This window comes from Haliotis cracherodii, unplaced genomic scaffold (assembly GCF_022045235.1).
Source record: "Haliotis cracherodii isolate W230 unplaced genomic scaffold, xgHalCrac1.p SCAF_4, whole genome shotgun sequence".
In the NCBI taxonomy this organism is placed as follows: Eukaryota; Metazoa; Mollusca; class Gastropoda; order Lepetellida; family Haliotidae; genus Haliotis; species Haliotis cracherodii.
The window spans coordinates 31724547-31748982 of NW_027266297.1; the positions used below are offsets into that span (position 1 = coordinate 31724547).

Sequence of the window (24436 nt, forward strand, 5' to 3'; positions counted from 1 at the left end):
ACATGCTTTAAATGATTCTGAATGTTCACAGACAAACACCACTGAAACATCCGAGCAAACTATAACGATCTGCGGACTGACTCCAAACACGAGATACAACTTGAGCGTCTCCGCCTCCGCCACCGCTGGATATGGGTACCCGAGTGACCCGAGGACAGCGCCTGCATTGACAACAGAAGAAGGTAAGTTTTAGTGAGCTGAGGTGAAATGGGTTTTAACGCCGCGTCCAAGATTATTGCACTTATATAGCGACGTGCATGTACGTGTGTGTGTTTGTGTGGCTGCTTGTACTAGTCCGGACTGATGCCGATTTATAGTGCTAGCTCACTGAGATACCATGCCGCAGTTTAACATGAATACCCTATTCAGACACAGTATACTGCCTCCGAGCCGACCAGTCCTTGTTTTAGCCCCTTAATTCAGAGCGCCAGACAGGGTAACAACAAGTACCATCTTTTAACGTCTTTTGATATGACGCGGTCGAGGATCGAGCCCCGAACCTTCCGCTCTCTGGGAGGCGGTCCAGGTAAGTTTTAAACATTTAGACATATATATATATATTTCTCAATCAGCTTTATAGGGATAGGGCAGGCGAACAAGAAATTTGTATTGACCGAACAACAACAAAATAAATAAATGTGATAGATACTAACAATTTGAATCCTGACCCCCAGGTTGTGAATTTTGAACACATATCGAGAATACGTGTGGTCATGATTAACTCGCAACATTGTTTTGTACTCGATCCGGTGTGCAAGGGAAGTTTCTCTGTCGGCGTTGAGAGCATAAAGACGGAAATTGAAGCTACAGTCTATATTTCCCTACTTGAAATAAATCTTAGTTTGAAACGGGAAATTCGTTCAATCTTCCTAGAGTGGGATGAAATATATTCAGAATTTGTTTTCGAGCGGAACGCTACGCGGGAGATGAGAACAACTATAACAGTGCACACGGACATGGTTTAACATGAGAAATGCCGGAAATAAATTTATTCAAGAGAAATGAAAGATGCGAAAATGTACTTCCCCTACAACGCCTCTTATTATTTCCCTTGAAGATGAAGGTCAGGAGTACTCTGAAACCTTTTATATTGATAGCACGGTCAGTGTCAAAGAATACCGTACATATACCTGTTAGTATTGTAACACGTCATAGTTCAAGTTTCGATATCATTTGAGCTTGGAATCGTGTCTCTCTTATCACGCTGGGCATGGTGGCCCGGGGTCTATTTATGTCCGCCCTAAATTGATTCTTGGTTTGTCAGCAGCATTGCTCTTCAGTTTCATACCGTGTCATACCAAAACACGTTAAAAGATGGTATTTGTTGTTACTCTGTCTGACGCTCGGCATTAAGGGGCTAAAACAAGGACTGGTCGGCTCGGAGTCAGTATACTGTGTCTGAGCGGGGTATTCATGTTAAACTGCGGCATGGTATCTCAGTGAGCTAGCACTATAAATCGGCATCAGTCCGGACTAGTACAAGCAGCCACACACACACACATACACACGTGCATGCCCGTCGTTATATAAGTGCAATAATCTTGGACGCGACGTTAAACCTCACCTCACCTTGAGTTTCATCAAAGTTATAAAAGGCGACTATGCTTGTCGTAAGGGGCGACTAACGGGATCGGGTGGGCAGACTTGCTGACTTGGTTGATGCATGTCATCGTATCCCAATTGCGTGCCTTGATGCTCATGATGTCAATCACTGGATTGTCTGGTCCATTTTCGATTATTTACAGATCGCCGTTATATAGCTGGAATATCGCTGAGTGCGGCGTAAAACAACAAACAAATAAACAGTTACTATAAATTCCTGCACCACTTCGGGCTTTCCTCCACAACTCGCCCGGGGAACGGGTGGCCTAGTCGTCTAAGGCGCCGTGATTCGCTGTGCAGAGTTGCGTCCCTTGGGCACGCCAGAAACCTATGATTGTGGGTTCGAATCCCGGTTCTCCCCGATTATGTTTCTAGGTTTGTCAGCACCATACCCGTGCTCGTGGGTTTTACCGAAGTGGTCTGAGACCTGCATCACTTCGGGCTTTCTTCCCACATTAAGCTGACACGCCGCATGGGCTAGACTAGCTGATAGAGTGTTTGGTCGTCAAGACGCAGATCCGGGTTCGATTCCGGAGTTATTTTCTGGTGTTTCCCGCTGTGTTCTTACTGAAATACTACTCAAAGCGTCGTAATACTCCACTCATTCGATATCCATGCTTGGATATATTACATCCGCCGCCTGTATTTATTCTGTGCCTTAATTTCTGCTGTTTGTGGGAATATGAATATTTGTGTCGTAACATGTGATATCAATATTTGTTTCTATTAACGAAATATTGACTTAAAAGCAAACTGATAAAAAGAATGCGAGTATTGCAAAATTAGAATCACGTTGACCATATCCTGTTGCGTCAAATGAGTCAATGACGACCATCCATGCGATGAACATTGCTAGGCAACACTGTACAAGCACATATGTTCTTGAACACATTCACGCCAGCATGTGTATGAACACATACACCCAAGCATATTAATGAACACATACACGCAAGCATCTGAACACATACACACAACCATGTACATAAATCATCGGTTCGTCTGGCCCTGAATCCATTATCTACGGACCTGTAATGTCTACGTCATGTAACTGAAGTAGTCTTGAAAGCGGCCTTAAGCCCCATTCACATGGACACTTTTACTTACGTGAGTATATATACTTACATAAGTAAATTTACTTATGGTGGCATGTGAACGCATTTGCTTACGTGAGTAAATATACTCCAGGAGTAAAGAGGCATGCGTAAAAAAATATTTGCTACACCTGATGAGGTCTAGTAAAAGTATATTTACTCATAAGTATAAATGCTGATGGAGTATTTCTGGTCATGTGAACAGATTCTCTATTTGCTTACGTAAGCATATTAAATCCAAGATACTGATAATCAGGAAGATACGGCTGTAGTTCCTTGCAAAGAACATAACATGTTCATAAAATGTTTCGCGTGTCATGCGAAAGTTATCGATTCACAGTTTATCATCAAATGATCGTTTGACGACATTGTTCCACCAGTGTTGAGAACGTTCTCTCTTCCACAGTTCTCTTTCCTGGCATAATCCTAAGACTAATCCCATACTGAGAAAGTATTGAAAGTCTCTCTTTCGCCTCTGGTTGACTATCTTCGACAGCGACATGGCCTCAAATGATAAAAGTCCACAATTTATTTATGAAATAATGTTTACTTCTGCCTTGCATAAACTTCATGTGAACGCAATGTAAATATACTTTTGCTTACATGAGTAAATGTACTCCATGAGTAAATTTGCTTACATGAGTAAATTTTGTCCATGTGAATGGGGCTAGACAATTAACAAACAATATATACATATGCTTATATGTCCGCGTCTTTCAACCTCCTTGCAACATCATGTTCACGTTATTGTTACTGCAGCCCCAGAGGCGACGAACTTCACCTTCGTCGTGAGCAACTGGGAGACGCTGACTGCAGGCTGGGACATCGTAAGGCACCAGCACCCAGAGGACATAAACGTCTCCGTCATCTGGACGGCAAGAGGCGCGAATTAGTAGGAAAAGCCATGCTATTTCAATCAATTGTATAGCAGACTTTTTGTTTCGTTTGTATTGATTTAGAAATGCATAATTATATTTCCCAGGAACGTAACAATGGGTCAACTCAAGTGCGTATTTACTCAAATGTATTAGCTAGTCGATGTGTGTCAAAACAACACTGCGTTGCTGCATAAGCTATCAAAGTAGTGCATTTTCATAACTATTAACCTTTAGTGACGTCATCCTATTTTTTTACGGGCCTTGTTTTTGCAGAAGAGTCTTTCTACGGAATACCTTGGCAATTACTATGAAATTCAAAGGAATGCCAAAATTCTACGACATGAATCGAATCTGCAATGTTACATATAATGTAAAGGATTGTCACACTTTTCCCACCGGGACAGTTGATGAAAGGGTGTTCAGTCTCACATGTCATGAATTCAGTTGTCTGCATGCTGCACGTTATCTTCGCGGTCTACCCTGTCACTGAGTTCGTTATATACCGCGACTACTGCATTGTGTCACGATATGGTATCCCGGTGTTTTTTGTTATTTCTGGTAATTCTTGCATTTAGGTTTATAAGTCAGTTAAAACTCTCCTCCTCGGTTTTAGGTTGAAATTGTTTCATATTATATTTCAAAGTTTGTCAGCACCATACCCCTGCTGGTGGGTTTTACGTTTAAGACACTTCTTGTTTTCCCTCATAACAAGTTGACACTCGGTGATATAACTGAAATACAGTACAAGGCTGTGCCCTACGGGTTCATTGTGAACCCATAGGATTCTTTTGTTCTTAAGCTGTACGTTTCGGGATATTATTAATTACATAACATGTTCTGTGAGAGTTCTGTGAGTCTTCTGTGAGTGTTTTGTGAGTAGTGAGTTGTGTATATTCATCTTATACTGTTTGACATTGCAGTTGGTACAATTGCTCCAAGAGCACACATCGATCCTGCTTCCTGGATGAGAACGACTTCAATGGTTCCACAAACTACACATTCAACATAACACTGAGCACTCAAGATGGCGCTTCTGTCAAAATCATGTCGATGATGACAAGGGATCATGGTAGGGTACTAGCCTCCAATTTTATCGGTATATTTCATCATTATTTCCGAATCCAGGAAACCTTTTCTTGTTGGCGACGGACGGGGACTGGGCACGCTGACCTGAACATGGTTTCTAGGTTTGTCAGCAACATACCCGTGCTCGTGGGTTTCACCGAAGTGGTAAACGTCTGAGACCTGCATCACTTCGGGCTTTCCTCCCACATTAAGCTGACACGCCGCGATATAACTGGAATACTGTTAAAAGCGGCGCTAAACCCAACTCACTCACTCACTGTTGACATAATTTCAGTGACATCGCGGAGTGTCATTATAAAGTGAAAAGAAAGACGAAGGTGATGCAAAGTGACATTTACACTGCGAGCACGTGCATGGTGCTGACCAATCAAGTATCATACACGATCATAGGATCCTGTTTAGCCTTAGGCACACAACTCTGCCCGGCGAACTGCAGCGCCACAGACGACTGGGCCACCCGTGCTCTGTCTCGTTAATAAAAAAATATCCCAGAGATATCTTTGTATATCACCCACAACCATGATTTCAGTTTATCGTGTCTTGTGTCATTTTCATGTACTGTAAAAAACCTCATGTCCGCACTCCGGTTAACCGGAAACTTGTCCTTCCGGGTCCTGACTTTCGCAAATGTCTGTAGTTATGATACAGTAGACTACGGTTATAACGAACTCAAAGGGACTACTAATTTTAGTTCGTTATAACCGTAGTTCGTTATAAACATATATACAGCATAACTACAGTAAATAGTCGGGACCAAAAAAGTAAGTTCGTTATATCCGTCAGTTCGTCACTTGACAAAAAAACATTTCTAAAATGTATCTACCACTGACCATACTGTTATATATGAAAAATATGTAACATTTGTGCAAAATATTGATTCATCTGTTAAATGAAACCTCGAAAGTTTGATATCACAATTCCTTTTTAATAAAGCCAGCAGACAGGTTAATAAGTGTGCTTGATAATTCAGCATTCCACAGAGTTATTCTAGCCGTTAACTTGGTGTCCTTGCAGTAATTTGAACAATCCGTTTGTTTAGGGTTCCTCTTTCATGTTTCGGGGCGGTCGGGTAGCCTAGTGGTTAAAGCGTTCGTACGCCACGCCGAAGACCCGGGTTCGATTCCCGACATGGGTACAATGTGTGAAGCCCATTTCTGGTGTCCCCCGCCTTGATATTGCTGGAATATTGCTAAAAGCGGCGTAAAACCATACTCACTCACTCACTCACTTTCATGTTTCAGTGAAACCGGCACCCGTGGAGTCTCTGAACGTCACCCATTTCACCAGTCGTTGTGTAGGGTTGGCGTGGAACAAAAACAGATGGTCCAGAGATGTCACATTCAGAGTGACGTACAGTACTTTCACCTCTGTATGTCTCCTCGATACTCACTTAATTTAATTATAATTCAAGAAATCAACTGATTTTCCAAGAAGCACAGAATAAAGCGAAACTAAATCTGTTGAACAAATTTGTTTATGTTCGAGCAAATGGTTTTGCATTATACCGTCTTTGTAATGGTCACCATTTATTAATACACGTGTTGCTATGACAATGAAGAGTTTTTACCTAGGCAGTATTTAAAAAATCTCAACCAAGTGTCTGCTGATATCAAATACGAGTATATCAACACGAGGTACTAAAAGTTAGAACTCTGAGGGTTGATATGTTTGATATCAAAAGACACGAGGGTGAGATTCTATTTATCATCCAAAATCATTCTTCCAACGTTTTCAGTTTGTTAACAGTATTAACCTCCGCCTTGAGTTTTAAAAGTAGAACTGAACAGTTTCAGTAGCAGAGAGATAAGTGATGTCATTTGATTATGACGTTATGACAACCGATGACGTCGCAATGGTCTGCAAAACATTGTGATGCCATATATTTCCAGGAGATCGCACCCAAGCCATTTTAAAATGATAAAATCTGATATGACGCCATGATTTTAAACAATAACTAGGTCCCCTCTTGTTTCCTTAATAACGTTATCATCTATGTGTTTGAGCGTGGAAAGATGCTACAGTTCACCGATAGATCAATGTACCCTCCAAGCGTAACATGCTTTAAATGATTCTGAATGTTCACAGATAAACACCACTGAAACAGCCGAGCAAACTATAACGATCTGCGGACTGACTCCAAACACGAGATACAACTTGAGCGTGTCCGCCACCGCTGGATATGGGTACCCGAGTGACCCGAGGACAGCGCCTGCATTGACAACAGAAGAAGGTAAGTTTTAGTGAGCTGAGGTGAAATGGGGTTTAACGTCGCGTCAAAGATTATTGCACTTATATAGCGATACGTGTGTGTGTTTGTGTGGCTGCTTGTACTAGTCCGGACCATCTTTTAACGTCTTTTGGTATGACGCGGTCGGGGATCGAACCCTGGACCTTCCGCTCTCTGGGCGGACGCTCTACCACTAGACCACGGAGGCGGTCCAGGTAAGTTTTAAACATTTGGACATATATATAATAAATTATATATTAATATATTTCTCACTCAGCTATATAGGGATGGGGCAGGCGAACAAGAAATTTGTATTGACCGAACAACAACAAAATAAATAAATGTGATAAATATTAACAATTTGAATCCTGACCCCCAGGTTGTGAATTTTGAACACATATCGAGAATACGCGTGGTCATAAACTCGCAACATTGTTTTGTACTCGATCCGGTGTGCAAGGGATGTTTCTCTGTCGGCGTTGAGAGCATAAAGACGGAAATTGAAGCTACAGTCTATATTTCCCTACTTGAAATAAATCTTAGTTTGAAACGGGAAATTCGTTCACTCTTCCTAGAGTGGGATGAAATATATTCAGAATTTGTTTTCGAGCGGAACGCTACGCGGGAGATGAGAACAACTATAACAGTGCACACGGACATGGTTTAACATGAGAAATGCCGGAAATAAATTTATTCAAGAGAAATGAAAGATGCGAAAATGTACTTCCCCTACAACGGCTCTTATTATTTCCCTTGAAGATGAAGGTCAGGAGTACTCTGAAACCTTTTATATTGATAGCACGGTCAGTGTCAAAGAATACCGTACATATACCTGTTAGTATTGTAACACGTCATAGTTCAAGTTTCGATATCATTTGAGCTTGGAATCGTGTCTCTCTTATCACGCTGGGCATGGTGGCCCGGGGTCTATTTATGTCCGCCCTAAATTGATTCTTGGTTTGTCAGCAGCATTGCTCTTCAGTTTCATACCGCGTCATACCAAAACACGTTAAAAGATGGTATTTGTTGTTACTCTGTCTGACGCTCGGCATTAAGGGGCTAAAACAAGGACTGGTCGGCTCGGAGTCAGTATACTGTGTCTGAGTGGGGTATTCATGTTAAACTGCGGCATGGTATCTCAGTGAGCTAGCACTATAAATCGGCATCAGTCCGGACTAGTACAAGCAGCCACACACACACATATACACACGTGCATGCCCGTCGTTATATAAGTGCAATAATCTTGGACGCGACGTTAAACCTCACCTCACCTTGAGTTTCATCAAAGTTATAAAAGGCGACTATGCTTGTCGTAAGGGGCGACTAACGGGATCGGGTGGGCAGACTTGCTGACTTGGTTGATGCATGTCATCGTATCCCAATTGCGTGCCTTGATGCTCATGATGTCAATCACTGGATTGTCTGGTCCATTTTCGATTATTTACAGATCGCCGTTATATAGCTGGAATATCGCTGAGTGCGGCGTAAAACAACAAACAAATAAACAGTTACTATAAATTCCTGCACCACTTCGGGCTTTCCTCCACAGCACGCCCGGGGAACGGGTGGCCTAGTCGTCTAAGGCGCCGTGATTCGCTGTGCAGAGTTGCGTCCCTTGGGCACGCCAGAAACCTATGATTGTGGGTTCGAATCCCTGTTCTCCCCGATTATGTTTCTAGGTTTGTCAGCACCATACCCGTGCTCGTGGGTTTTACCGAAGTGGTCTGAGACCTGCATCACTTCGGGCTTTCTTCCCACATAAAGCTGACACGCCGCGATATAACTGGAATAATGTTAAAAGCGGCGTTAAACCTCACTCACTCACCATAGCACGCCCACTCGCCGTCATATAGCTGTAATGCAACGTGCTTTTCAAAGTGGCGTTTGATTAAACTCTCTCTAATTTCACAGAGCCAGGGGCCGCACCCAACATGACTGATGCAAGCTTCACTGCACACAAGTGCGTCAATAACAAGAGGAGCGTTACCATATATCTTAGGGTATAGTTCTTCTGTTTTTAAATATTTTTTATGATTTTTGTATCATTTGGCTCTGAGTAATGGTGTCCTAGGAGGCAAAAAGTGTATTTGTGCCTGTGCAAAAAGGAGCGTGTGCAGGAGCGTAAATGAAAGTTGGTGACAGTGAGCGAGCGTGGAGTTAACAGTGTGTGTGTGTGTGTGTGTGTGTGTGTGTGTGTGTGTGTGTGTGTGTGTGTGTGTGTGTGTGTGTGTGTGTGTGTGTGTGTGTGTGTGTGTGTGAGAGAGAGAGAGACTCAGTGCGCGAGAGAGGATGGGAATGAGATAATTTGTGCGTGTTTCAAAAAGCATGTCAGTGAGTGTGAGATAGGGTCTTTGTGTGTGTATGTGAGAGAGAAGGAAAGTGTGTGTGAGACTGTGTGACTATACTCCCTGTGTGTGAGAGAGAGTGTACGTGTGTGTATGAGAGAGAGGGTGTGGGTGCGTGCGTGTGTGTATATGTGTGTGCGTGCGTGTGTCTGTGTGCGTGTGTGTATGTGTGTGAGTGTCGGTGTGTGTGTGTATCTGTGTGTGTGCAAGAGACGTGTGTGTTGTGTTACTGTTTTTACCGTCCGCTTATGTTCACTTCAGCCACATGATCATACGACTCACACGTGTGTGTGTGTGTGTTTGTGTGAGTGTGAGTGTTTGTGTGAGTGTGAGTGTTTGTGTGAGTGTGAGTGTGTGTGTGAGTGTGTGTGTGTGTGAGAGAGAGAGAGAGACGAGCGTGTTGTGTTACCGTCTCACCGTCCGCTTATGTTCGCTTCAGCCACCAGATCATACGACTCACAACGGCGTCCTGAGGAGGTATAACGTTACATATGCGCGTGGTCTTAACAATGCAGACATTACCGATTCAACAGTACTGCTCGAAGCCCTAGATTGCAACGTTGACTACAACGTGTCTGTATATGCCGCCAATGATGTCGGAATGTCTCCACCCTTCACACTACGTATTCCTAAACTCGGTGACGGTATGTCCACACCTCGTTCCAACTGCAACATTAGTGCATGGACATTAACAATTTGCAATTGTTTAGTCTAACTGAGCGATTAACATAAGTTTATCCTAAACCAGGGATTTGAGTAGAAACGCATCGAGAGGTTCAAAAGTCAAAATTAATAATTAATTCAGCGTATTTCAAAATATCCAGCATTTATCGATCCAGTGACCGGGGTGATAATGTCTTAGCGCTTAGAGCATGGTGTACAGCGTCATATAAATGGACTATGATGATGATAATGATGATGATGAATGATGATGATGATGATGATGATTATTATTATTATTAAATATAAATATAAATAATAAACTGAAATATTTACATTATGACAGCCATGTAGGGATTAATGAAAAATCCTTAATTTTAGTCAGCTAGTGTATCAAGTTATCATACATGCAAGCCTTTATTATATGCATAACTATTGTAATATTTGTCTAACAAACTTGAAAGCTGCTTTACCCATGATACAATCTGTCAAATGTATTTTCCATATACAGTTCTACCACCGACGGATGTTCTGGTTGCCTTTGACAACGAATCAGTGAATGTGTCCTGGAAATCAGCGTCACAGGAAGAGAAGAACTGGACCATATCCTGGAATATATTCTGTGTCTGGAATCATGACGTTCAGGATTGTGAGGTACATCTTGACAATGTTTATTGTGTCTGGTATCATGTTGATCAGACTTGTCAGTTAGCCACAACACATTTGGGTTATTATGTCTGGAATACTGATGCCAAGGCTTGTTATGCATCTGGAACACATCTTGTTTATTGTGTCTGGAATCCTGATGCCAAGGCTTGTTATGCATCTGGAACACATCTTGTTTATTGTGTCTGGTATCCTGTTGATCAGACTTGTCGGTTATCCGCAACACATTTGGGTTATTGTGTCTGGAATACTGATGCCAAGGCTTGCTATGTATCTGGAACACATCTTGTTTATTGTTTCTGGAATCCTGATGTCAAGGCTTGTTATGCATATGGAACACATCTTGTTTATTGTGTCTGGAATCCTGATGTCAAGGCTTGCTATGCATCTGGAACACATCTTGTTTATTGTGTCTGAAATCCTGATGTCAAGGCTTGTTCTGCATCTGGAACACATCTTGTTTATTGTGTCTTGTATGATGTTGATCAGACTTGTCGGTTATCCGCAACACACCTTGTTTATTGTTTCTTGAATACTGACGCTGAGGCTTGTTATGTATCTGGAACACATCTTGTTTATTGTTTCTGGAATCCTGACGCTGAGGCTTGTTATGTATCTGGAACACATCTTGTTTATTGTTTCTAGAATCCTGATCCCAAGGCTTGTTATGCATCGTGAACACATCTTGTTTATTGTTTCTTGAATCCTGGTGCCAAGGCTTGTTATGCATCGTGAACACATCTTGTTTATTGTTGCTTGAATCCTGATGCCAAGGCTTGTTATGCATCTGGAACACATCTTGTTTATTGTGTCTGGAATACTGATGCCAAGGCTTGTTATGCATCGTGAACACATCTTGTTTATTGTTTCTTGAATCCTGGTGCCAAGGCTTGTTATGCATCTGGAACACATCTTGTTTATTGTTTCTTGAATCCTGGTGCCAAGGCTTGTTATGCATCTGGAACACTTCTTGTTTATTGTTTCTTGAACCCTGGTGCCAAGGCTTGTTATGCATCTGGAACAAATCTTGTTTATTGTGTCTGGAATACTGATGCCAAGGCTTGTTATGCATCGTGAACACATCTTGTTTATTGTTTCTTGAATCCTGGTGCCAAGGCTTGTTATGCATCGTGAACACATCTTGTTTATTGTTTCTTGAATCCTGGTGCCAAGGCTTGTTATGCATCTGGAACACATCTTGTTTATTGTGTCTGGAATACTGATGCCAAGGCTTGTTATGTATCTGGAACACATCTTGTTTATTGTTTCTGGAATACTGACGCTGAGGCTTGTTATGTATCTGGAACACATCTTGTTTATTGTTTCTGGAATACTGACGCTGAGGCTTGTTATGCATCTGAGAGACATCTTGTTTATCGTTTCTTGAATCCTGGTACCAAGGCTTGTTATGCATCTGGAACACATCTTTTTTAGTGTTTCTGGAATACTGATGCTGAGGCTTGTTATGCATCTGTGAGACATCTTGTTTATTGTGTCTGGAATCCTGATGTCAAGGCTGTTATGCATCTGGAACACATCTTGTCTATTGTGTCTGGTATCCTGATGTCAAGTCTTCTTATGCATCTGGAACAAATCTTGTTTATTGTTTCTGGAATACTGACGCTGAGGCTTGTTCTGCATCTGGAACACATCTTGTTTATTGTGTCTGGAATCCTGATGTCAAGGCTTGTTATGCATCTCGAACACATCTTGTTTAGTGTTTCTGGAATACTGATGCTGAGGCTTGTTATGCATCTGTGAGACATCTTGTTTATTGTGTCTGGAATCCTGATGTCAAGGCTTGTTATGCATCTGGAACACATCTTGTCTATTGTGTCTGGTATCCTGATGTCAAGGCTTCTTATGCATCTGGAACAAATCTTGTTTATTGTTTCTGGAATACTGACGCTGAGGCTTGTTCTGCATCTGGAACACATCTTGTTTATTGTGTCTGGAATCCTGATGTCAAGGCTTGTTATGCATCTCGAACACATCTTGGTTATTGTGTCTGGTATCCTGTTGATCAGACTTGTCTGTTATCCCCAACACATTTGGGTTATTGTTTCTGGAATACTGATGCCAAGGCTTGCTATGTATCTGGAACACATTTTGTTTATTGTTTCTGGAATCCTGATGTCAAGGCTTGTTATGCATCTGGAACACATCTTGTTTATTGTTTCTGGAATACTGACGCTGAGGCTTGTTAAGTGTCTGGAACACATCTTGTTTATTGTTTCTAGAATCCTGATCCCAAGGCTTGTTATGCATCGTGAACACATCTTGTTTATTGTTTCTTGAATCCTGGTGCCAAGGCTTGTTATGCATCGTGAACACATCTTGTTTATTGTTTCTTGAATCCTGGTGCCAAGGCTTGTTATGCATCGTGAACACATCTTGTTTATTGTTTCTTGAATCCTGGTGCCAAGGCTTGTTATGCATCGTGAACACATCTTGTTTATTGTTTCTTGAATCCTGGTGCCAAGGCTTGTTATGCATCTGGAACACATCTTGTTTATTGTGTCTGGAATACTGATGCCAAGGCTTGTTATGTATCTGGAACACATCTTGTTTATTGTTTCTGGAATACTGACGCTGAGGCTTGTTATGTATCTGGAACACATCTTGTTTATTGTTTCTGGAATACTGACTCTGAGGCTTGTTATGCATCTGAGAGACATCTTGTTTATCGTTTCTTGAATCCTGGTACCAAGGCTTGTTATGCATCTGGAACACATCTTTTTTAGTGTTTCTGGAATACTGATGCTGAGGCTTGTTATGCATCTGTGAGACATCTTGTTTATTGTGTCTGGAATCCTGATGTCAAGGCTTGTTATGCATCTGAAACACATCTTGTCTATTGTGTCTGGTATCCTGATGTCAAGGCTTCTTATGCATCGTGAACAAATCTTGTTTATTGTTTCTGGAATACTGACGCTGAGGCTTGTTCTGCATCTGGAACACATCTTGTTTATTGTGTCTGGAATACTGATGTCAAGGCTTGTTATGCATCTCTAACACATCTTGTTTATTGTGTCTGGTATCCTGTTGATCAGACTTGTCTGTTATCCCCAACACATTTGGGTTATTGTTTCTGGAATACTGATGCCAAGGCTTGCTATGTATCTGGAACACATTTTGTTTATTGTTTCTGGAATCCTGATGTCAAGGCTTGTTATGCATCTGGAACACATCTTGTTTATTGTTTCTGGAATACTGACGCTGAGGCTTGTTAAGTGTCTGGAACACATCTTGTTTATTGTGTCTGGTATCCTGTTGATCAGATTTGTCAGTTATCCGCAACACACCTTGTTTATTGTTTCTTGAATCCTGATGCCAAGGCTTGCTAGGTATCTGCTACACATCTTGTTTATTGTGTTTGGAATCCTGACGTTGAGGCTTGTTATGTATCTGGAACACATCTTGTTTATTGTGTTTGGAATCCTGATCCCAAGGCTTGCTAGGTCTCTGCTACACATCTTGTTCAATCTCGTTTAATCCTGGTTCCACTAACTCCTGTTACCAGCCATTAATACATTGTTTCAGAACCAAGTAGACTGGATCAAAAGCGACAATAACGAATCCTTTGTAAAGGTCCCTTTGAAAATGCCTCCTGACAAGATCCAATTTGCTGTCTCCATGACGACAGCAGGGGGGAGCAGCGGAATGGTGCTGAGTAGTTGTGTATACAACGTATCAAAGTGTAGGTCAAAGTCCAACATTGACAAATTTGCGTGATTGTAATAAAAGTTCACATGTTTTAGATGTTTTGCTGACCCCTGAAGATCAGAGTTGAATAGGTCTTCAGCAACCCATGCTTGCCATAAAAGGCGACCATGCTTGACGTAAGGGGCGACTAAGGGGATCGGATAGTCAGGCTCGCTGACTTGGTCGATGCATGTCATTGTATCCCAATTGCGTGGATCGATGCTCATGATGTCAATCACTCGATTGTCTGGTCCAGACTCGATTATTTTTCAGACCGCCGTCATATAGTTGGAATATTGCAGAGCGCGGCGTTAAACAACAAACAAACATGTTTTGCTTATATATTTACACTTGAACTAAATGATTGATCGAGGACTTGGTTTAAACACCATAATTTGCCTTGCAGAGTTGAGTCCCTTTTGCATGTTAGGATGCGCTATCCTGAATTCGAATTTCTATTCTGTCAGCACAACACCCATGTTCGTGAGTTTTAGCAAAATAGAAAGGTCATTGACCTATATAAGTCCCCTTGCACTTAAGCTGTCGCGCCGTGATATAGTCGAAATACTATTCAATGCGGCGTTAAACCCCAACTCAATCACTACTCCCTAACACATGTGATAAGTATTGTTAAAACATGTGTGGTAATAAGTTTATTGACTTCAGCACCCAAGGACAAGCCAGCTGTCTTGTCTGTTAAAAGCCAGCCGAACCTGGGCCTGACTGTGAAATGGTCCCCGGAGCGTTGCCATGACGCCATGCTGATTACTGAGTTCCGCGTAGAGTACTGCCACAACGCAAACTACGTTACTTGCGGTATGCTATATCTTGAAGTAACTCATAATGTCAGCACAATAATCTCTGTTTCAGTTGCGTCAGTCGCTTCACGTTAAACATATCTACTCTGTATATAACCCTGGGGGTAAAGGGCAGAACACATCACACTATACATATCTACTTCATGTAAAACACTGGGGCTAAAGGACAGAAAACATCACACTATACATATCTACTTCATGTAAAACCCTGGGGCTAAACAACAGAACACTTCACACTATACATATCTACTCCATGTAAAACCCTGGGGCTAAAGGTCAGAAGACAACAGATCTAGAGATCTACTCTATGTATAAATCTCTGGAGCAACGAGGCAGAATTGATACATTGTAACCTTGCTTCTTAAATCAGAATGGTGTTGTAACACCCTGTTGCTGATAGGTAGAGATGATTATTACTCATTCTGTGGTTGGTGGCGGTGTAGCCTAGTGGTTAAAGCGTTCGCTCGTCACACCGAAGGCCTAGATTCAATTCCCAAGTTGGTACAATGTGTGAAGCTCATTTCAAGCCTAATTTGCTGTAAATGTGTTTAAACGCGACGTAAAACCAAACGTACTCACTAACTCACTCACTTATCCTCTGGTTTGCCTGGCCCGGACTAGAATATATACAGACCTTCGTATCACTGCTTGGCTACAGCACAACACATTTGACTCCGTATACCATAGACGTCATTGGTACCAGCTGTTCGTGAGTTCCAACTGATCTGATTATGATAATTGGTTTGTCAGCACCAGTCCTCAATGGTTTTACCGAATAGTGGTCCAACGTCAGCCATGACATTCATTGGTTACGTTATCACCCTTTCAGACACGACCAGCATTAGCAGTGAGAGTGACACTTATGTCATTCCCGGTCTACTGAAGGACGTGACTTACAGAGTAAGGATCCGACAGAGGACGGTCGCGGGACTAGATGGAGTCTTTAGCGATCCAGTGTACCACAAAGTCATTGACACAAGTGAGATTAGAAATGATCAAATACATAACGCAATTACAAAGTTCATCCTCGAGTAGCCGGGGTATTATAAGATATAAATACCCTATTTGCTCTATAACGTTTTTCACCATCTCTCCTTCAGTAGCCTCGCTCAGACATCCTCTTTATTAAAGGTGCATTTTAATTTAATAGCGATAATTATCGTAACCTCTGTCGAATGGAGCTGGATAGGTCCGGGGTATTTATTTTAATAAATTTGAGATGTAATACCCTAGATAAGCGACATCTGTGTCATGCAGAAAACTAATTCACTAAGGACGAAAGGACGAAAGCCATTGAACAGTTGTTATTTTCATCTGACAGTAAGACTAAATTCTTGGAGAAGTTTCAAATGAGTTGTCAAGACATTGAAAGTTTTGCCAGCTGTTATTTGTCACATTGAATCGTCAATATCTATTCCTTCTTTATCATGATACAGGGTTTCCTGTTTCACTCATTGGCTGGATCACCATCGGCTGTCTGATATTCCTGATAGGTCTGGGATACACCTTAGCACAGTGCATCAAGTAAGGGTTCCCTCCCAACACCTGAACACATCTGCCTGTCTTCCCTCCAACACCTTCACCCATCTGTCTGTCTTCCTTCCCAATACCTGCACCCATCTGTCTTACCTCCCAGCATCTTCACCCATCTGTCTGTCTTGCCTCCCAACACCTGCACCCATCTGTCTGTCTTCCCTCCCAGCATATTCACCCATCTGTCTGTCTTGCCTCCAAACACCTGCACCCATCTGTCTGTCTTCCCTCCCAGCAGATTCACCCATCTGTCTGTCTTGCCTCCCAACACCTGCACCCATCTGTCTGTCTTCCCTCCCAACACCTGCACCCATCTGTCTGTCTTCCCTCCCAACACCTTCACCCATCTGTCTGCCTTGCCTCCCAACACCTGCACCCATACGTCTGTCTTCCATCCCAACACCTGCACCCATCTGTCTGTCTTCCCTCCAACACCTTCACCCATCTGTCTGTCTTCCCTCCCAATACCTGCACCCATCTGTCTGTCTTCCCTCCCAACACCTTCACCCATCTGTCTGTCTTCCCTCCCAACACCTGCACCCATCCGTCTGTCTTCCCTCCCAACACCTGCACCCATCCGTCTGTCTTCCATCCCAATACCTGCACCCATCCGTCTGTCTTCCATCCCAATACCTGCACCCATCTGTCTGTCTTCCCTCCCAATACCTGCATCCATCTGTCTGTCTTCCCTCCCAATACCTGCACCCATCTGTCTGTCTTCCCTCCAACACCTGCACCCATCTGTCTGTCTTCCCTCCCAACACCTGCACCCATCTGTCTGTCTTCCCTCCCAACACCTTCACCCATCTGTCTGCCTTGCCTCCCAACACCTGCACCCATACGTCTGTCTTCCATCCCAACACCTGCACCCATCTGTCTGTCTTCCCTCCAACACCTTCACCCATCTGTCTGTCTTCCCTCCCAATACCTGCACCCATCTGTCTGTCTTCCATCCCAACACCTTCACCCATCTGTCTGTCTTCCCTCCCAACACCTGCACCCATCCGTCTGTCTTCCCTCCCAACACCTGCACCCATCCGTCTGTCTTCCATCCCAATACCTGCACCCATCCGTCTGTCTTCCATCCCAATACCTGCACCCATCTGTCTGTCTTCCCTCCCAATACCTGCATCCATCTGTCTGTCTTCCCTCCCAATACCTGCACCCATCTGTCTGTCTTCCCTCCAACACCTGCACCCATCTGTCTGTCTTCCCTCCCAACACCTGCACCCATCTGTCTGTCTTCCCTCCAACACCTGCACCCATCTGTCTGTCTTCCCTCCCAACACCTGCACCCATCCGTCTGTCTTCCATCCCAATACCTGCACCCATCTGTCTGTCTTCCCTCCCAATACCTGCATCCATCAGTCTGTCTTCCCTCCCAACACCTGCACCCATCTGTCTGTCTTCCCTCCCAACACCTGCACCCATCTGTCTGTCTTCCCTCCAACACCTGCACCCATCTGTCTGTCTTGCCTCCCAACACCTGCACCCATCTGAGTGTATTCCCTCCAACACCTGCGCCCATCTGTCTGTCTTGCCTCCCAACACCTGCACCCATCTGAGTGTCTTCCCTCCAACACCTGCACCCATCTGTCTGTCTTCCCTCCAACACCTGCACCCATCTGTGTGTCTTGCCTCCCGACATCTTCTCCCATCTGTCTGTCATGTTTTTTTTACCATCCTTAACATGTACCTATAAATCCGTATATAAACGTCCTGTATAAATTGAGTATGTCCTTTTCCAGGAACACATACAAGGGGTGTATAAGGTCGTATAAAGACTTTCTGTATATACTTTATATATTCTGAAGCAGGAACACATACCAGGGGCGTGTATAAGGTCGTAAAAAGACTTTCAGTATATACTATATATATTCTGAAGCAGGAACACATACCAGAGGTGTGTATAAGGTCGTATAAAGACTTCCTGTACATACTATATATATTCTGAAGCAGGAACACAGATCAGGGGTGTGTATAAGATCGTATGTAAACTTCCTGTATATACTATATATGTTGTATTACAGGAACATAGATCAGGGGTGTTTATAAGGTCGTATGTCGACTTCCTGTATATACTATATATGTTGTATTACAGGAACACAGATCAGGTGTGTGTATAAGGTCGTATGTAAACTTCCTGTATATACTATATATGTTGTATTACAGGAACATAGATCAGGGGTGTGTATAAGGTCGTATGTAAACTTCCTGCACATACTATATATGTTGTATTACAGGAACACATATCAGGTGTGTGTATAAGGTCGTATGTAAACTTCCTGCATACACTATATATGTTGTATTACAGGAACACAGATCAGGGGTGTTTATAATGTCGTATGTCGACTTCCTGTATATACTATATATGTTGTATTACAGGAACACAGATCAGGTGTGTGTATAAGGTCGTATGTAAACTTCCTGTATATACTATATATGTTGTATTACAGGAACACATACCAGGTGTGTGTATAAGGTCGTATGTAAACTTCCTGTATATACTATATATGTTGTATTACAGGAACACAGATCAGGGGTGTTTATAATGTCGTATGTCGACTTCCTGTATATACTATATTTGTTGTATTACAGGAACACAGATCAGGGGTGTCTATACGGTCGTAAGTCGACTTCCTGTGTATACTATGTATATATTCTATTGCAGGAAAGCACATCACAAGTGGAATGAGTATGAGGAAATTTCCCTGCCGCATTTGTACGTGATCAGCGGTGTACAGGTAAATACACTGGAGGCTCTGTGCTCAGTACCAACGATTGTATGCAAAATACGACTTTCTCCAAAGTTCATTCCAGTAGATCATTTGTAAGATTGTATTACCCAAAGCAATCTCATAAGGAGGTAGCACCCTTGGCATGACAGGGGACTTTAGTTGTGAACATTTTATGACTGTGGTAATACAGTTGTGCCATTAAAATAGAGGGTTTTCATTGGAAATATAAGCTTTGGAACTATGAAAACAGATAACTCATGGATATAAGTATGGGTGCTGGAAATATTTTGTTCCCGAAAATACTTAACCCCACCACCCCCCACCCCCAACCCCCCACCCACCCCCTCCAGATATCGTAAATGCAGAATGTTAATTGGTCGCTGGATAGTTTTTGTACTCTCCATTTGTACTTAACCAGGAAACGTCACCATCCGCCGGTATGAACACTATTGACAGTGGACGAGGCAGCCGTGGCCCCGAGGACGATAGGGCTTCTCGTTACCAGTCTTTGGTCCCTAACTTTGTTTCAAATCCTGGTCTGAAAAACGAGAAAAAGCCCAAAGAAAACGCATCCTTTTCAGTTGAGTCACTGGATACAGACTATACAAGGGTTATCATCGACGATGACTCCATGCCTGGACACCCAGTTCCATCATTTCAGTATCAGCAGCTGACTGATGAGGATGTGTGGGCTGACTCTGCAGGATCCAGTGATGAATCACTGCCTCCGTATGTCACAGCGGGGACGAAGGACGGCGAAGACTAGAAGGAGGAAGAGGGGAAAAAGGGAGATTGAGAAGGAGGAGGAGAAGGAGGAGGGGAAATAGGGGGAAAGAAAATTTAGAAGAGGAATAAAAACGGAGAGAATGATGGCATGGGATGAGGAATGGCAGGAGATTGGGAGTAGGAGATGAAGATGGTGATGAGGAAATAGAAACGAAGAGACAAAGAAGAAGGGGTGAGGAAAGGGAATGGTAGGAGTGGGAGAAAAAGAAAGAAGAAAATAGAGGAGGATGAGGGAATAGAAACAACGAATCAGAGGAGAGAGAAGAGGGGACAATGTCGAAAGAAATACAAGAACCATAGTTGAGGTCCTTTAAGGGTGACTATGCTACTTGGTCTGCTGTCCATTTGTCGGCCCAGATCTAGACGTTGTCCTGAATTCCCCGTGTGAAACTGAGTCACTGTGTATAATATGTATTAACGTCACCGATAGCTGCCAGGTCGGTCTATAACACACATGTTAAGATAGCAGACACACAATGTGGTGTATGAGAGACATCACTAGCTCGGATTACCAAATTATTTTATTGCCCCTTAACTAGTTCCATTGAATGTTTATTTAACTTGTTGCAGTTTATGTATCTCTTTGCTGTACTTAAAGTACCATTGAACACGTGTATACCCTGTCGTTATTTGTACTAGTGTGGCGGAGTGTGAGCATCTGTGACTTTAAGACAGTTCGCAAAAAAAATTATTATCCTTTTTTAGATTTAGTTTTTTAAGTCACAATTAGGTTTAGTTTTCTTTGATTTGTCATGCGACATATCAACACAGTAATAAGACTAAATTATTGTTAAGTGACATTATGATATATAAAACAGTGTTGTTCCCGAGAATAAAATTTTAGGTCGAAGGGAGACAACTCTCAGTTGAAATATGAGCTATTCGCCTTCTGAGCTATTCTGTTGGCTCTCTTTTCTTATTTTTTAAATTTTGTCTTTATTATCATTTGGTTTACACATAATTTGGAATGCACAATTCTGTCATAAAATGCATATATGTAGTTCATGACATCATTAACAAACCAATGCGTAGCCAATATAACATATTTTTACTGATTCAATGAATTGATTCAGTGTAAAGTGTTCTTGTGGAATCATGTAGTCATGTGGTTAAAGCCTTCATAGTAATGAATCTGTGAACTAAGCATGTGACAGTTCATATTTTAGTTTCATATTTAAATAAATCATATTCACGACGGCATAGTCCATATATATGTCTTCATTTTCATGAGACATGACGTCATATTATATCAACTGATATCGGACGATGATATACAATATAAAATGACTTTGTTACCCTTACATAAATTCGCTTTGTTATACTCTTTATATTGCAAATATACATGTATGCAAATATTACCCATAGGAGCAAGAACAAAGGTGAATATGTTTTCAGTAATTCTCACTGAGCATTATTTATTTTTCTTAATGTTCCTTGGCTAGTTCGTTGCCATATTCCATTGTTTCACTGTTTGCAAATAGACCCATAGCAACGTGACGTCATATCACATTATCGCAAATAACTGAAAATGACGTCATCCAGTGTTCATGATTTGATGTAACGTCAACAGAGTCATTGAACGGATGTATTATCAGTGACAGTGACAAAAACAAGAAAAAAGTGAACTTACTGAAGGATATCTTGAAAGAGAAAGATAGTGAATCATGGTGTAAACAAGTGTGGGATGATGAGAACAAACCAAATGGTAACAATTTGATGTGAATGTGAGCCACTATGTGAAATGTGTGAAGCGAAGGGATTATCAAAGTGTTTTATCTAAGTTTAGGTGTGGTAACCTCCCTCTATTAGTCGAAACAGACCGCTATTCCAAGCCACCTATTCCTTTCAATGATAGAATATGTAAATTTTGTGCAGAAAAAAATGATTATGTTATTGAGGATGAATCACACTTTTTAATAGATTGTTTTGTATACAGTGACCTGAGATATCAACTACTACACAAGGCAGCTGAATTAAATCAAGACTTTTATTATTTTAATAGCATTCAGCAATTATCTTATTTGATGTAAGAAGTGATTTTACAGCCGCTTTTAGCAAACACATTATACAGCATGTATAGAAGGAGAGTGCATCTCTTTTAGTCTTAACATTGTACATAATATTTTTATTTTGTGTTTTATATTTAATAATGTTATATGTTTTAAATGCTTTTAGAGTGTCTCATAAGCCCTACAGGCTGGATATTGTACTTTTAATTGCAACTTGCTTTTGTTTAAAATGTGTTTTATGTACAATACGTGACACTTAAATAAACATTTCTTCTTCTTCTTCTTCTTGTAATGACGCGAGAACAAGAAAGACCTCTGAACATTAATTCACTGTAAATATTTCATACAGTTAATGATATTGTGTTTCGAAACATATTTGGTTTATGTAAGTTCATTTATGAAATTGACTCAGACTGAAATACAGACAGACATACAAACACAGGCAGACAAACAAAAACAAATATTCAGGTAGACAGTCAGATAGACAGACAGAAATAGGCAGACACACACACACACACACACACACACACACACACACACACACACACACACACACACACACACACACACACACACACACAACACACACACACACACACACACAACACACACACACACACACACAAGGACAAGGCTTGCTAGGCTCAGGGCATTAATTCACTGTAAATATACCCAACTGATATGATATAAAGCAATTGGCGTGCTTTTATTATCTGGAGAATTGACATGAAGAAATTTGAATCAAATATAATTGATCAAATCCATTGCCCATGTATATAAGGTTTCCACCAACTACAAACACCTTACAAGGAGCACCAGGGCTTCTTGAGTGAGTGAGTGGGTTAGAACCCGGGTCTTCAGCGTGACGAGCGAATGCATTAACCACTGGGCTACCTCACCGCCCCCTGCGTTTTGACCCCAGTGGACATGTATGAATGGCAAGGTCCACAATTTGGCAGGAGGGAAGAGTGTCGCTGTCACCTGTAACAGTACATTGCACGTGCATGCCAGCTGTTTATATTGAGCGCGTGTGTTACAGACCTCATGTGCAGACTGTGCACGAGACATCGTATCACGCGATGACACCCTGAGATGTCTTCTTTCAAGGTCAACTGGTAATGCCGAAGACAGTGTCACGTGATCACATGAGCTCCTCACACTGTACACTTAAGCCCACTGTAGCTTTTAGGGCTCAACAGCAAATCGAAGGTGCCTCTAAAAAATATAAGGATCGTCCACAGCACTCGTGGAGCCCACGGTTCAAAAATAATGTTCTTCGGACCTGTGACGAGTTGATGTAGTTGGATGTGGTTGTTTTCATAATTTGAGGTTGCTCAAAGGTCACAGGAATTTCAATTTTATTCTTTTTGGCAAAACATTGCTACATGCATCAAAACACCAGGGGTGGATAATAGTATTCCTGAATTCTTTAACTGATCTTAAGATTTGTTACTTCTGTATCTCAAACTGATATTCAATTTGATAAAGAAAAATATATTTATTCCTTAAGCATGGTCAGTCGGCGTTATCATGCCAGTCCACAAACAATCATATAAATGGGAATATTTAGAACCCTGTTCTAATTCATAAATATTTACATTAGGTGTTTACTTTACTGACCATCTTTCACTGCACCCCAAGCAAGCATCAGTGAAATCACAAAAGACGTTGATAAGTATTAAATATATTAAAGCATATAAACATCCTTGGTGACATTAATTATTTTTCAAGATATTTGACATTAATTATTTTTCAAGATATTTTATTTTGCAAAAATAAGTCCAATAATACCATACTGAGCTGAGGTGTGACTAACCAGAGTTCACGTTGTAGAAAAGGTAAATCTATTTGCATGCAAAATATATCTTTGTAAAAATTAATACGCCCAATGTCATGGCATATGGAGAAAGTTGTAGGTATCCTATGTAAACTGGCGACCATAAGAAAATATACCGATAATTTTTTCAAATTAATTTTAAAACAGTAATATTGTATTACGAATGTACATCCATTTGGCAAGATATACTGAACAGCATTGAAAACGCACCACCATGAAAATGGATGTATTTTTATCCGGGCTTAAGTCATATGAAAAAAATATAAGTGAATGAGTAATATACGACGTTCTGGACGAAGCATGAAGAAGAACAGCTCGTCAAAACACATTCCTAAATTTTTTGTGAGCGATATCGCCAAAACGCAACAAATTGCGTGCACATCATTGAAAACGTGTTTTGTTTCACGGGAAGCATGCAGAATAGGGCTATTAAAGACAGACTTTTAAAAGCCACG

At 41.6% G+C, this 24436-nt stretch overlaps 1 protein-coding gene across 3 annotated transcripts in view; it reads left to right on the forward strand.

Annotated features, from left to right (window-relative positions):
- The window catches only part of LOC139480559 (receptor-type tyrosine-protein phosphatase S-like), a 140931-nt gene extending 118507 nt beyond the window's left edge, over positions 1 to 22424 (forward strand). For all 3 annotated transcript variants that reach the window (XM_071263699.1, XM_071263698.1, XM_071263700.1), the window contains 14 exons: positions 32 to 182; positions 3453 to 3585; positions 4492 to 4640; positions 5899 to 6026; positions 6743 to 6887; positions 8796 to 8884; positions 9669 to 9873; positions 10401 to 10543; positions 14099 to 14255; positions 14927 to 15076; positions 15908 to 16057; positions 16515 to 16602; positions 19283 to 19355; positions 19768 to 22424. In XM_071263699.1, coding sequence (XP_071119800.1) covers positions 32 to 182; positions 3453 to 3585; positions 4492 to 4640; positions 5899 to 6026; positions 6743 to 6887; positions 8796 to 8884; positions 9669 to 9873; positions 10401 to 10543; positions 14099 to 14255; positions 14927 to 15076; positions 15908 to 16057; positions 16515 to 16602; positions 19283 to 19355; positions 19768 to 20115 — 2109 coding nt within the window. In that variant the 3' untranslated portion in view covers positions 20116 to 22424. The remainder of the gene's footprint in view (positions 1 to 31; positions 183 to 3452; positions 3586 to 4491; positions 4641 to 5898; positions 6027 to 6742; positions 6888 to 8795; positions 8885 to 9668; positions 9874 to 10400; positions 10544 to 14098; positions 14256 to 14926; positions 15077 to 15907; positions 16058 to 16514; positions 16603 to 19282; positions 19356 to 19767) is intronic.
- Positions 22425 to 24436: the final 2012 nt, after the last annotated feature.